Source organism: Centroberyx affinis, unplaced genomic scaffold, assembly GCF_046629955.1.
Source record: "Centroberyx affinis isolate AG114_WGS23_722 - 3 ecotype Tasmania unplaced genomic scaffold, CSIRO-AGI_Caff_v1 ptg001550l_1, whole genome shotgun sequence".
Taxonomy (NCBI): domain Eukaryota; kingdom Metazoa; phylum Chordata; class Actinopteri; order Beryciformes; family Berycidae; genus Centroberyx; species Centroberyx affinis.
Window position 1 is genome coordinate 168,398 of NW_027280005.1, and position 13,950 is coordinate 182,347.

The window sequence follows — 13,950 nt, forward strand, 5'->3', positions numbered from 1 at the left end:
TGAGTCTCGTGTGCTACACATGTTAATTAGCCAAGACACAGACTGCTTTAGCCACTATATTCAGGTGTGTTAAGTGTAATATTTTGTGGTATTTTGCCAGCAGCTCAGAGTCAAGGCTTTAGTTAACTTCTGAGCAGCTAGGTTCAGTTAACTTTAGCAGTGTATGCAGTATATACAGTGTATCAGACAGAGTCCATAGCATCTCTATGGAGAAATGGAGCATGTGAGCCCCTGGGAATTCTCTCCTTTTGTAAATTGCCATCTTTGATCAAAGCTAAAATCCTTTGTGATCTTAAAAGGCTGCTTTGAGCTTGTTGGTGAGTCTGTGCATGTAAATAGGGAGAGTTTGTGTGTGTGTGTGTGTGTTCAAGAAGTCTGTTCTTCCCTGTCAAGGCCGTCAATCCATTACACTACACCCCAAACTATGGCAAAGTCACTGCATTGAATATCATTTGCCCCCAAAACTTCCAAACCTATTTGTATCAGCTAAACTTCTGGAACAGAGAAGAAAGGAAGTGGAACAGAGACCAATGCCTGATAAGATATTATGTATTAGACATAGGTCACCAAACCATCAGCTTAGAGGGAACTTTGGTCCTGAATTCTGGGCATTCTTGCTTTACTATCTATATGATAAAACTATATGATAAATACTATATGATAAAAACTACAAGATCAATTATCAGGCTATGGTATGGAGAGTGCCTATACCTTGCCATACCCAGTTGATGTTTCTGGTATTTTTGTGCCGGCGTGGGTTTCCTTTTCACCTACGTGTTTCTTTGCATGAGAGAGGAGAGCTGTCCTTACCTGATTTGACTGGCAAATCATCCACTGCTGCTACTGCATGAACAGGCAGAGAGGCAGAGAGGAGAAAGACGAGATGCAGAGGGGGGAGTGCAGAGAGAGGGAGAGGGAGAGAGAGAGAGAGAGAGAGAGAGAAAGGATGGTCGTGGTGGATCTACTCCACCCACTGCATCTCAGTCTCTTTTGATCTGAGTGCGACATTCTGCATCACTCTCACTCTCTCTCTCTTCCTCTTTCCTGTCAGCCTCTCTTTCACACAAACCTTCATAAAGAGGGGGAGAGAGACCGACACCAACACCACTCGCTTAGGGCTAGACCAATACGTTGAGCCAATATTGGTTTTTTTTTTAAATATTGGATACCAGTCCACCTCCGATATGATGGAGGTTCCTCCCTGACCACAGCTACAGAAAAACAGTTTGGAAACCCTGAAATTTGAATGTCTTTCAGTAAGATCTGTTTTTTTCTTGGGATAGTCAAAAAATAATAACATAAAGACTGCAACATTGTTTCTCTTAAAATAGCTCTCTTTATTGTTAAAAACTAATGTAACATATTGTCTTTGTCAAAGTGTGTTTTTTTCTTGTTTCTTATTTTGTATTTATCATGCACTGCTGGTCACGTTGATTCAGTGCAGCAGATACTAAGATAATATTTTTATTTTATAATATTTTTCTGATGCTCAGTTACACAAGCTATAGCTGCCTAATTGTTTTATTCAGTAAAGCTTTTAAAAAAAAAGTGTTTTAGCCGATTATTTAGTTAAACATCAGAATATTCAATAGATTACCAAAAAACAGACTGACAGTTTGGACACAATGTTACAACATCATTGAGTTGTTTTGAGCTGATATCTTCACAAACTCCTAGATATTGTTGATATCCTACCAACAAGGTTTTTAAAAGAGATAATTGGAACTATCTGCCCACATATCCTCCATTAGCAATAGCTCCCTGGCTACAGGCTCTGTTCCATCATATTTTAAACATGCACTGGTCCAGCCACTCCTTAAAAAACTTTGACTACCAACCCATCTCAAAACTCCCATTTCTGTCAAAAGTCCTAAAGATGTTTATAAGTTGTTTATAATCATTTAATAAATTACATGACTTGCAATAAACTGTTCCAATCTGGTTTCAGATCAGGGCCCAGCACTGAAAATGTCCAATGTCCTCCACTTAGCTGCTGATGCTGGTTGATCTTAGTCCTGCTGGATCTCGGTGTGCCATTTGATACAGCGGATCATAACATTTTACTTGATCCCCTTAAGAATCATATTGGAATTAATGGCTTGGCTCTTGATAAGTTTATATCATATCTCGCTGACAGCATTTCTCTGCTACATTAGGTAGCTTCCTAACCCTAACCCTTCTCTGCTAAACTTATCTGCGGTGTACCCCAAGGTTCATTTCTAGGCCCCATTCTCTTCTCAATATACACGCTCCTTATCGGTCGCATAATAAGCAGGCACCATATCGCTTTTAATTGTTATGCAGATGCCACACAGTTAATTAATCCTAATGATGCCTGGTTACTCTTAAAGGAATAGTTCACCCAAAAATGAAATGTCATTATCTTCACCCTCATGCCAGCTGAAACACAAGTGAAGTTTGTTAGTCCACATAACACACAGGGAGGTTGCCAACACAACTTTGTAGCAGCCTTCTCCAAAACAACTGAAGTCCATGGGGACCGATCTTATGAGTTCCAAAAAGAGCAAAAAATGACCATAAAAGTACTCCTGTGCAGCATAATCCCAGTGTTCTGAAGTCAAACAATCGCAGTTGGTGGAAAAGGCCTGTATTTACACCATTATTCAGCAAATCTTCACAACAGCTGTTGTTTTTGAAATCTTTCATGCTTGCGCGCAACCAGACCTTGTGTGTTCATGTGAATCTTCCACACTAAGTGCTCCACACTCCCGTGTTTACTTGGTGTGTGTATATGTCTACGAGGTGCTTAATGTTGGTTTTCCGATCTTTGTCCTCATGCAGTGTAAACTGGCGCATTGGAGCTCACAGCTAGCTCTGTATTTATTTCTTTAGAGAGAGTGTGAATTTATCTACTGGGGTAGCCATTATTCTGTGGCTGTGTGGGAGGCCACCATGCTGAAGTATATTTCGGTGTTTGTGTACAATATGCACAGTGTTCTTCCTGTCTCTGTTTGTAACTGTGGAAGTTAGGTCAATGATGGGTGCCATCAATTTGTATTAAGTAAATCTAAATTAATTAATTATGTATTGTCATTTATGAAGTTGCATTAAATGAAGCATTGGTAACACTTTATGGGACAATATAACGATTAGTCATAAATGGTGAATTAATCGTTATTTAATATTTATTAATTATTATTGAATGGTCAAGTAACAACTAATTGATGATTAGTTCATTTTCTACCTTGTACACTCAGTAGTAAATTATGTAATTTAAATTATTTAATAATTAATTAATGATATGGTAATAAATTCATCATTAGTATCATTTACTTAAGAAATTAAATCAATGATTTTTGATTGCTGTACTCAATTTTAGTTGTTGTCATAACATTTATACATTTATTTATTTAACACTTATACATAGATAGGTATTTACAAATGATTAACAAATGATTTGTAAAATATAAATAAGCATTATGTGGGACATGATAAAGTTACAACTGATGCTTGCAATGCTTAGTAAAGGGTAAAAAAACAAGTGTTTTTTAAACATAAATGAAAGTTTTTCTTAATGGATCATTTTTGTTGAGTGTGTTACTCCGGGGGGAGAGGACCACAGAGAGGAAGAACAGTCAGTAATTTCATATCCTAAACACTGTTCATCATTTCCACTCAGTGCAGGGGCAATGTGTGAAATCAGATTAGTCATAGATATAGATTTTTGTGAAACTTTCCTCTGTTTGTGTGTGTGTGTTCCTATCTGTCTGTACGTGTGTTTTTATGCTAAGTATTTTCCAAACCTCCCAGTTAATCATTGTGACTGGAATGCGGCCGGGCTGAGGATGCTGTTTGTCTGGAATCGATCTGTAAGTCCCAGTAAAACAAATTGAACTGGGACTCTACACGAGTAAACATTAATACCAGTGATCACAAGCTCGTCTGCTTTAGCTTTTGGTATATCACACCTCACCTCTCTCCACTATTACTCCTGCATCACCCTCTATTTTTTTTAACCTTTTAACTTTTGCTCAGAATGTATGCGCTCTAACCCAGCATCCTTCTCTGCTCCTCTTCCCTTGTCTCACTCTGTTTTTCATGATGTATTCACAGTGCTGTTAGTAGTTTCTCTACATGTAATTAAACTAGTAGTTTAGCTACATTTTGCAGGAGTTTAGTGGTTGGTAGTTCAACTAAATTAAAATTCTGATACTTTTGGTATAGTAGTTTATCACTTTTTTTTGTCATTTTGAGGTATTACTGCAATTACCAACTGTTTCAGGGGCGTGTCTAGGGGGTGGCACTGGCCACCCCTGAAATCTGATTGGCCACCCCAGGTGCCACCCCAAAATCCTGAGTTATGACTGGCTGATGGCCATGTTACAGGCGGGACCATCAAACCAGTTAATTTCTTTTTCCAAAACGATTTCTGAGAATAAAGTCAGAATTCTGAGTTTAAAGTCAGAATTCTGACTCGGAATTCAGAATTCTGACCTGGGACCTGCCTACATCCTTCCTAAATGCCGCACTCAGTGCCACCCTTGCTTGAGTCTGTGCCCCACCTCGGCCACCCCAGTCAAAATGGCCTGGACACACCACTGCTGTTTTTGTCTTTGCAAGAAAAGAAGGGATTGTATTATTCAATCCTTTTCTTTTCTTTTTATTGTTTTTATCTGTACCTCTCATGTTCATTAAACCTCCCTTTTGTATTCCTTTATTTTAATTTTAAATATTTTAAGTATATACAACAGAAAGTTACCATTCGCAGTCATGTGATTTGTATTATATGTCATTGCAGATGTAGATATGCACATTTCTTTTGCAAAGCAGCTTAAACTCCTTTTTCTAAGTAACTTTAGTTAACAAAACTATGCTTCTGTAGTTCCACTTCTTCCAAAGTGAGGTAATTGGGAGCTTGTACAATTAGACTTTCAAAGTAGCTTCCCCAGCACTGCGCACTCATTATGTCTTGAGTATAAACGGATGAGATGCATCACAGGGAGGAAACGGGGAGTGTGGAGGAGAGGATGCTGAGGATGGAGGGATGTGGTGTTCGGGGTGCTGATACTGAGCCATTGATATTCCAGCTCTGTTTCCTTTTTCTCTCTGCCCCTGGATCTATGGCTTCTTCTCATCAAGGCCACCATTGATTTGTGCGCGTGTGTGTGAGTGTTTACAGGCGCGTAGGTGTGCGCTGAAGTAACGTTCACCTGGGGAGTGGTAAAACCGCCAGTGTGTTGGCCGGATGGATTTATGATAGATCGGAAATGGAGGGCGGGAGAGAGAGAGAGAGAGAGAGAGCTGGAGATAAAGAAAGAGAGGGAGGAGTGTGCCGCGGCCCTCAGTATTCAACCCGCATCTTCAATGTCATCACGTCCTCATCAGATACACTTGAGGGAATTTGAATGTGTCTCATGTGGTGTGTGTGTGTGTGTGAGAGAGAGAGAGAGAGAGAGAGGGAGAGTTTGCTTAGGTGTGTTACTTTAGGTCTATGAAAATTCTGTTTTTTGCCAAACTCTTATTCTATTCGTTTTTCCAGCACTTTGCACTACATGATGGCTGTTTGGTCACAGGAATATGAGCTGACCTTTGCACTCATTTAAAATATTAATCAATTTCAATTTTGACTATCTAAGAATTTAAGTTCATTCTACTGTTGAACTCATTGTACGTAACTCTGGATAAAGCATCAGCTACATGCCTAAAATGTAAATGTAAATGTTGAGGTAATGTGTGTGTGTGTGTGTGTGTCCATGTCCAAGTCCTTCTACCATTCAAATCCCTTATCATCATATGTCACAATCTCATCGCACATTCAAATAATTAGCAAATCCGTTATACTGCTGATGTCACCCTAGGAACACCAGAGGCATTTCACCTTGCTTTAAGTGAGTCAAGTAAGAAGTGGCAACAAGGTGATGATCCTGCACAAAGACTGAACTCCCTTTCTAATCTGATTCCAATCTGAGGCCTAACCTGTAGTCATGGAGATTACATTCCCCACTGTCTTTCAGATACTAATGTTAGTGTGTCGTTGGAATTTAAATTTTTTGGATAATTACAGAGAAAAAACCTACTGACCTGCTACATCCCTAACCGATATGCTGTAGAAAGAGTGTCACTCATCTCGCATGCGGTGGCCATGGCAACCGAGGCGCGGCTTTCAGACGCAGCGGCCGACGAGTGAGTCATGAAACCCCGCCCCCCCCCCCCCCCCCCCCCTCCATGTGAGCAGCTGCTGCGATTGGACACATGGACAAAAGATGCTAATGGCAGGCAGCTGTTCGGATCACTGGGGCAGTGGTTCTCAACCTTTTTCATATCAAGGACCCCTAATTTAGTCCACATTAGGGCCACGGAGATTTTGTCTCTCCGACCCAAATCTGAGAATATTTTTTATTGTTATTTATTTATTTTGTCCAGAATCCCATGACTATCTGTACTGTAGGTAGAGAGATAACAGTGAAACTATGATCAAAACAGTCATTCTAAAATGACAAAATAATGAAGTTTATCAATTTGCTGGGGACCTCCCGGAATGCCCTCAAGGACCCCTGGTGGTCCCCGGACCCCCACGTTGAGAACCACCGCACTTGGGGAGTCCAGGTCTCGCTCTGCAGGTTCAAAACCCTTGTGTCTAATAAGCAAGACTGAGACAGGCGGAGAAAGATGACAAAAGGGAAGCCTACAGAAGCAAAAAAGTGAGAGGTGTCGAGTGCAAATAAAGAGGAAAGGGGGGGGAGGAGATTGAGGCTGAAGAAAGAGGGAGAGAGGGAATTACAGATAGTGAGGGACGGACAGTGAGGATGATGACGGAGTGACGACTGAACGACCCCCCCCCCCCCCTAACAACGATTGCTGCTTCAGCCAGTAAGATAATAACGACGGGAGGCTTGGATTGGCTGCGTGCCAAGACACCCAGCCAATCAGGAGGTTGAAAGGCGCAGACCTGAAGGATGCTGGCCTGCAGCGGTCACTATAGAGGGAGGAGGAGGAGGAGGAGGAGGAGGAGGAAGGAAGGATGGAAGGTGAAAATGTCTCCGGTACTCAATGACAAGGTTTAAATCAATTACAGGGCTCATCTTCCTGAAATCGCAGCGGAAAATTGGCACTCGTCTTACCTTATCTACAAACTCTGTGTGTGTGTGTGTGTGTGTGTGTGTGTGTGTGTGTGTGTGTGTGTGTGTGTGTGTGTGTGTGTGTTGTTTACCTCAGTGTTCTGTCCCCTATAGGGCTCTGTTAGCCCAATCTGTCTGGCTGTTGCTAACAGCCTCTGAATGACAGAAATAGCTGCTAGCTTTCTCTCTCTCTCTCTCTCTCTCTCCCCCCCCCCCCACTCATTCACGTCTAGATGATATTGATTGAGATAGATTAACAAGTAAATTGGTCGCAGTCAGTGGCAGAGCCCCCAGTTATGCTGCTGTGATGATGGGGATTGTTCTGGTGTCAGCTTTAATGAGCTAGAGCTACTTTCAGGCTTGCATCAGGGAAGTCTAACACATCCTTGCACTTCTGTCCTTATGAGGACCGTTCATTCACTACATTCATTCCCTAACCCCCAATTAAAATCTTAATCTTAACCTTAACCCTTACCCTAACCTAAACCTAGTCCTAATTCTAATCTTAACCTAAAACCCAAGTCCTAATCTTAAAATAGCCTCTAGAGCAGTGGTTCTCGACGTGGGGTCCGGGGACCACCAGGGGTCCTTGAGGGGGTTCCAGGGGGTCCCCAGCAAATTGATGAATTGCTAAACTTCTCCATTATTTCATTTACAAGTTAACACAATTAGAGAATGTAGAAGAAAGACTGTTCTGATCCTAGTTTCACTGTCATCTCTCTACCTACAATACAGATAGTCATGGAGTTCTGGACAAAATCATATCTGACAATAAAAATATTCTCAGATTTGGGTCCAAGAGACAAAATCTCATCAAATGGGGGTCTGTGGCCCTAATGTGGACTGAATTAGGGGTCCCAAGTTAGTACACATTAGGGCCATGGACCCCCATTTGTCTCTCGGACCCAAATCTGAGAATATTTTTATTGTTAGATATGATTTTGTCCAGAATTCTATGACTATCTGTGTTGTAGGCAAAGATAACAGTGAAACTATGATAGTCATTCTTCTACATTCTGTGACTGTGTTAACTTCTTGTACATGATATAATGGTGGAGTTTAACAATTCATCAATTTGCTGGGGACCCCCCTGGAACCCCCTCAAGGACCCCTGGTGGTCCCCGGACCCCACGTTGAGAACCACTGCTCTAGAGGAAGTGCGAACCAAAATGTTGTCACTCCGACGGTCTAAAACTTTTGATTCTCACAAAGATGGAAGTACAAGAATACACACATACACACACACAGTACACAGTAAAAAAAAAAAAAAAAAAAAAAAAAAAAGCAGGAAATTACTTTTTACTCTGTTGCATCCTCAGGCCTAAGCCACATTCTGCGGTCATTTTAAAGACAACAGAGGGAACAGGAGGAGCTGGTGGGTCGGGGCAAAAATAGAACAGGACCCGAGTATACTCCCTGTGGTACGCCATCTGCAGTGCTCTGCCATTGTGCTGTGTGCATTCCTTTAAGGGATACACCAAATGTAATGTACCTGTTAAGTAATGAGAACTTAGACACCAAAATCATCCATGTGTCCCCGGGAAGATCATTGGCTCCTGTGCTTCATGCTAACACTTTAGCATACCCTATGTTGAGTGATAGTAGGCGACTAGCATTGGGTCAAAAGTGAAAAAAGGGAACTTGGAGCAGCTCTAAAGCTAAATGCTAAGTATAGTAAATGATATGAAGTCTGGCAGTTTTGTGTGGGAGATTGGCAAACTTTACACTGTTGAGTGATTGTAGGTGAGTAGCCTTATCTGAAGTGAGAAGACTGACCTTCTAATGAAATGTGCAAAAAAAAAAAAAGTATGGATTCCAGTATTGACAGGGTGTGCAAATATAGCAGCAGTAGTATTGACTTACATGACTTATATGTGAGATCCGTGCATTATGAAAAGATGGAGACTCATACAATTTAAAAAAATATTGATATATATGCAATACATAATAATGACATTATTATTATTAAACTTCAAAACTTAGTAACCCTGAATGATTTTAAAGCTATGGTGAAATCTATTGAAACCAGTGTGCAAATGTTCTATCTGATCATTTTAATGTTACTCAAATCTATGTGTTTTCTATGTGTTATTATTTGTTGAAACTCTGTGTTGCTGCTATTCTTGGCCAGGTCTCCCTTGTAAAAGAGATCCTTGATCTCAATGGGACAAACCTGGTTAAATAAAGGCTAAATAAAAAAAATAAAAAATTATGATTATGGGCCTACTAGAGTGTCTAGACATGTAGAGAGAAGTATATGTATATTTTCTGTATCATTAAAGTGATCCAGCCTGAACTAGAAATTCATTCTAATCACATTTAGACCATTGCGATTCATCTGACATCAGAGCCACAAACAATCACTATCACTGCCTGTGGAAGGTGGTTTGTTTGCACTGTGCAAACTGTTTCTATCAGTTTGTCTATTAGGTGCAAGGCAGCTAACACAGACAGACACATTCATACCTATGGGCTATTTTGAGTTTCCAGTCCGCTTGACTTGCGTCAGTGTACCTGCAGGTCCTGGAAAAAGTCTTCAAATGTCTTGAATGTGATTATCAAGGCTAAATTCAAGGCTTAAATTCAGCTTTAGATGTCTTTAGTTGAGGTTTCTTGGCACTTACAGGTGTTTTCATTTTCACGATCTTTACAGACCCCGCGTGTGATTCTCCCCTGTTAATTACTGTTTGTGCTGTGTGATTCACGCCTCCCTCAATCACAGGAATAAAAACACACAAGGCGTAAAAGGCACACCTGCACTCACAGAGAGAGAGAGAGAGAGAGAGAGAGATTAATTAGCCAATGAATTAGTGAGCTCTAACGTGGCTTGAACCTGTCCTTCATGATGTAAATGCATGTACTTACAGTAACAGACGAATTGTACCTACAGTGATGGAAGGATATGAGACAGGAAAAAGGGAGGAAATATGAGAATGTGGGGGTTGGTGGAGGGGGAAAACGACAGACAGGAAACGAAAGAGAAGGAGTGTGAGGTTTAGGAACGAGGAGGACGGGGAGTACGAAGCCGAAGATGAGGATCGTAAGATGACAATGAGGATGACAGGAAAAGGGACGGCTAGCGTATGTGTTTAGGGGGAGAGAGAGAGGTGAAGAGCGGAGGGGGGAGGTGAAGAGAAGAGGTAAAGAGAGCGAGGAGGAAGGGGAGAAGGATCTATTTTTAGACGATGACGACAGACAGGAATGAAGGACGACAGCAGGAGGAATGATGGGAAGATCTGCTGGTCTGTCTTCTCCACTGACTTTATAGGATATAGCAGTTATTGCATTCATACCTCATCATATTCATATTGGGATGATGAATTATTTGGCTTGATAAGTACAATAGAACGATCATCAATATCTATAACAGTTCATTGTTTGACGTTATCCTCACTGTGTTTGTTTAAATGTGACTCCTCTGCCTCATCAGAAGATAAGATGAAATTTTAATAATTCTCAGAGGGAAATTGGGTCGTTGCAGCAGCAAATGGCCGCGGCATAAATAGAATATTAAAAGGAATATCACAAAACAAGAGTCATGTCAACAAGCGCAACGGATAATTTCAGCAACACGTGAAAAGATATGGATTACAGCATGAAGAGGGCGTGCAGGATGGCAGCAGTAGTAGCGGTGGAGCTTATTGATACAAAAATATGTACGATATGAGAATATTCCCAAAAGAGGGAAATTTGTGCAGTATGAAAAGTGATGTGAAGATTTGGATGTGTGCATTAAAGGTGTAAGTATGTATTTCTGTGAAAAGAGAAAGAGAAAAATAAACCTGTCTTGTCATTATCGAATCTTCATGCTCATAGTGAGGATAGGAGAGCTGGGAAACCCTGTCTGTTCTCCATGATGGCCACTAGATGGAGCCATTGGACAGTGTTTTTAAAGTGGGGCGCTGGAGGGGTTCCTGCAGGATTTGAGGAAAATTGAGGAATGATTTAATTTCACTATAATTCACTAGGAATTACCCAGTAGAAAATGTTCAAGAATGACTATTGTAATCCTAGGTTTCATTTCTCACCACTATTATCTCAGCACGTACAATGTAGACAATTCAATACTAAACAACAGCGTGGGCCTAATGTGTGTATATATGAAATGTGTAAATGTGCAACGCTGTTAAAGGAAAACTCCCCTTTAGATCCTCTTCTACTGTTAGATATCTGTGGTGTTCAATGCATTCCAGGATTTTTTTTTTTTTTAAACAATATATTTATTGAAATTTCACACTTTTGAAAACATAGACAACACATCACGTACATCCTTACATTCATACACGCGACAAAAAATTAAAATAAATAAATAAACATATAAATAATAATAAAAATCTATCTATCTATCTATCTATCTATCTATCTATCTATCTATCTATCTATCTATCTATCTATCTATCTATCTATCTATCTATCTATCTATCTATATATATATATATATATATATATACAGTACTGTGCAAAAGTCTTAGGCATATGTCAAAGATATCCATAATGCAAAGATGCTTTCAAAACTAATTAAATGAAAAGTTTCTGAATATCAAAAATTTACAATAAACAGCAGTCTACTGACACACTAATGCAGAAAACAAATAAACATCTAAGAAATGTATATAAAAAATCTGGGGTGCCTAAGACTTTTGCACAGTCTTAGGCATCATATATATCATATATATATATATATATATATATATATATATATATATATATGATATATATATATATATTAATCATAACAATAACAGAGAAAGAAAGAAAATTGAGAACAGGAGTTGTTTTTTGATGACCCTTGTCTACTTCTACTTTGATTTCCTATGTTTCCCAGAATGCTTTTCAATACCGTGGCCGTGAACTTGTTGCTTTCAATCAAAGTTGGGCGTATTGGCATATAAACTGTATTGTCCACCAAACAGCAAAATGGACCCAGAAATGCTGATCCAGAAGCTGCTTTTTAACAGTGTTAAAGTGTTTTATGGTGAATTTTTCCTTTATCATGAGATTTAATGGGGCCCTCATCAGCTGTTTGGCGGGTATTGGGATCATTGTGTTTTTGTGATATCATATCCCCAGTGTTAGTGAGGTCTTACTCTCTCTCTCTCTCTCTCTCTCTCTCTCTCTCTCTCTCTGTCTGTCTGCTTCCTCTCTCTCTCTCTCTCTGTCTGTCTGCTTCTCTCTCTCTCTCTCTTTCCCCCAGATGACATGTGCGACCTGAAGGTGGAGAAGCCCGGCATGGGGGGAGACGCTCTGACGGCCAAGGAGAGGGAGTCCATGGAGGAGAACTACGAGAGGGAGGAGAAGGAGGTGGCGGTGGGCAACGGAGAGAAGGGCCAGCAGGAGGAGGGGAAGGAGAAGGAGGTGAAAGAGGAGAAGGGGGAGGAGGAGGAGGAGGAGGTGGAGAGAGGAGGAGGAGAAGAAGAAGAAAGAGGGGGAACGGCAGAGGAGGAGGAGGAAGAGGAAGAGGAGGAGCTGGAGGAGCTGAGGGCCCAGGTGCTGCAGCTGCTGCTGGAGCTGGAGGAGACCAGGGAGGTTTCCCAGAGACACGAGGAGAGCTTCCTGGAGCTGCAGGGTCGGTGCCATCGTGTGTGTGTGTGTGTGTGTGTGTGTGTGTATGCTAATGAGTTGCATTGACAAGCTGCTGGTCAGCTGTCCACGGTTGGGGTTGGGCTTTCACATCCATCACAAATATGTTCTGATTATAATAGGGATAATGAAAACAGACATCAGTGTGGCACTTTTTCTGCACCTATAGTTCCTCCATCTGGGTTTTGTGATCATGTGAACAGCTCATAATGCATATATCCAAATCTGAACATCCATAATGCTTTCATAGCCATCCACAAATATGCTCTGGTTATCATAGGGATGATGAAAACAGACATTACTTTTTTCTGCACATATAGTTCCTCCATCTGGCATTTGTGATCATGTGAACAACTCATAATGCACATATCCAAATCTGAACATCCATAATGCTTCCATATCCATCCACAAATATGCTCTGGTTATCATAGGGATGATGAAAACAGACATCACTTTTTCTGCACATACTGTATAGTTCCTCTATTTGGGGTTTGTGATCATGTGAACAGCTCATAATGCACATATCCAAATCTGAACATCCATAATGCTTTCATATCCATCCACAAATATGCTCTGGTTATCATAGGGATGATGAAAACAGACATCACTTTTTCTGCACATACTGTATAGTCCCTCTATTTGGGGTTTGTGATCATGTGAACAGCTCATAATGCACATATCCAAATCTCAACATCCACAGTGCTTTCATATCCATCCACAAATATGTGCTAATTATAATATGGATGAAAACAGACTTCTCCTTTCCTGCACATATACTGTAGTTCCTCCATCTGGGGGTTTGTGATCATGTGAACAGCTCATTATGCACATATCCAAATCTGCACATTCTCTACATATTATCTACATCTGTAAATTGTAAATATATTTGGAAGGTATGCAGTTAATACAAATCTACACACCTAGACACTTTCCGTCAATGTGTGACCTTCCGTTACCAGCTAATGTGAATACATTGCACATTTTTGCACATCATGTCTGCATGTTGTAATTTTGATACATTGTCTTTACTATAAACCGTCTTTATTGCATAATAAATAGTTTTAGCATTTCTGCTTATTTCATACAGCACATTTCAATTTCAATATTCAATATTTTTGTCTCAGTAAGCTCTGCTGCTACTACTGCTGCTATTTTGCACACACTGCTTTTTTCATGTGTTCATCCATCCATTTCTAATGAATGTGTTTGTTAAAGTTGAAATTGTCATTTGAGTATGTTTATATATCCCTCCCATTTGCTCTACTCTTATTTAAATATTCTGTTTTTCTTC

The 13,950-nt window shown here is 40.3% G+C and overlaps 1 protein-coding gene across 1 annotated transcript in view; it reads left to right on the forward strand.

Moving 5' to 3' along the window:
* The first annotated feature begins 6,103 nt into the window (after positions 1-6,103).
* LOC139650847 (coiled-coil domain-containing protein 136-like) overlaps positions 6,104-13,950 on the forward strand; it is a 28,101-nt gene continuing 20,254 nt past the window's right edge. The window contains exons 1-4 of the mRNA XM_071527630.1: positions 6,104-6,144; positions 10,173-10,237; positions 12,132-12,154; positions 12,411-12,645. Coding sequence (XP_071383731.1) covers positions 6,104-6,144; positions 10,173-10,237; positions 12,132-12,154; positions 12,411-12,645 — 364 coding nt within the window. The remainder of the gene's footprint in view (positions 6,145-10,172; positions 10,238-12,131; positions 12,155-12,410; positions 12,646-13,950) is intronic.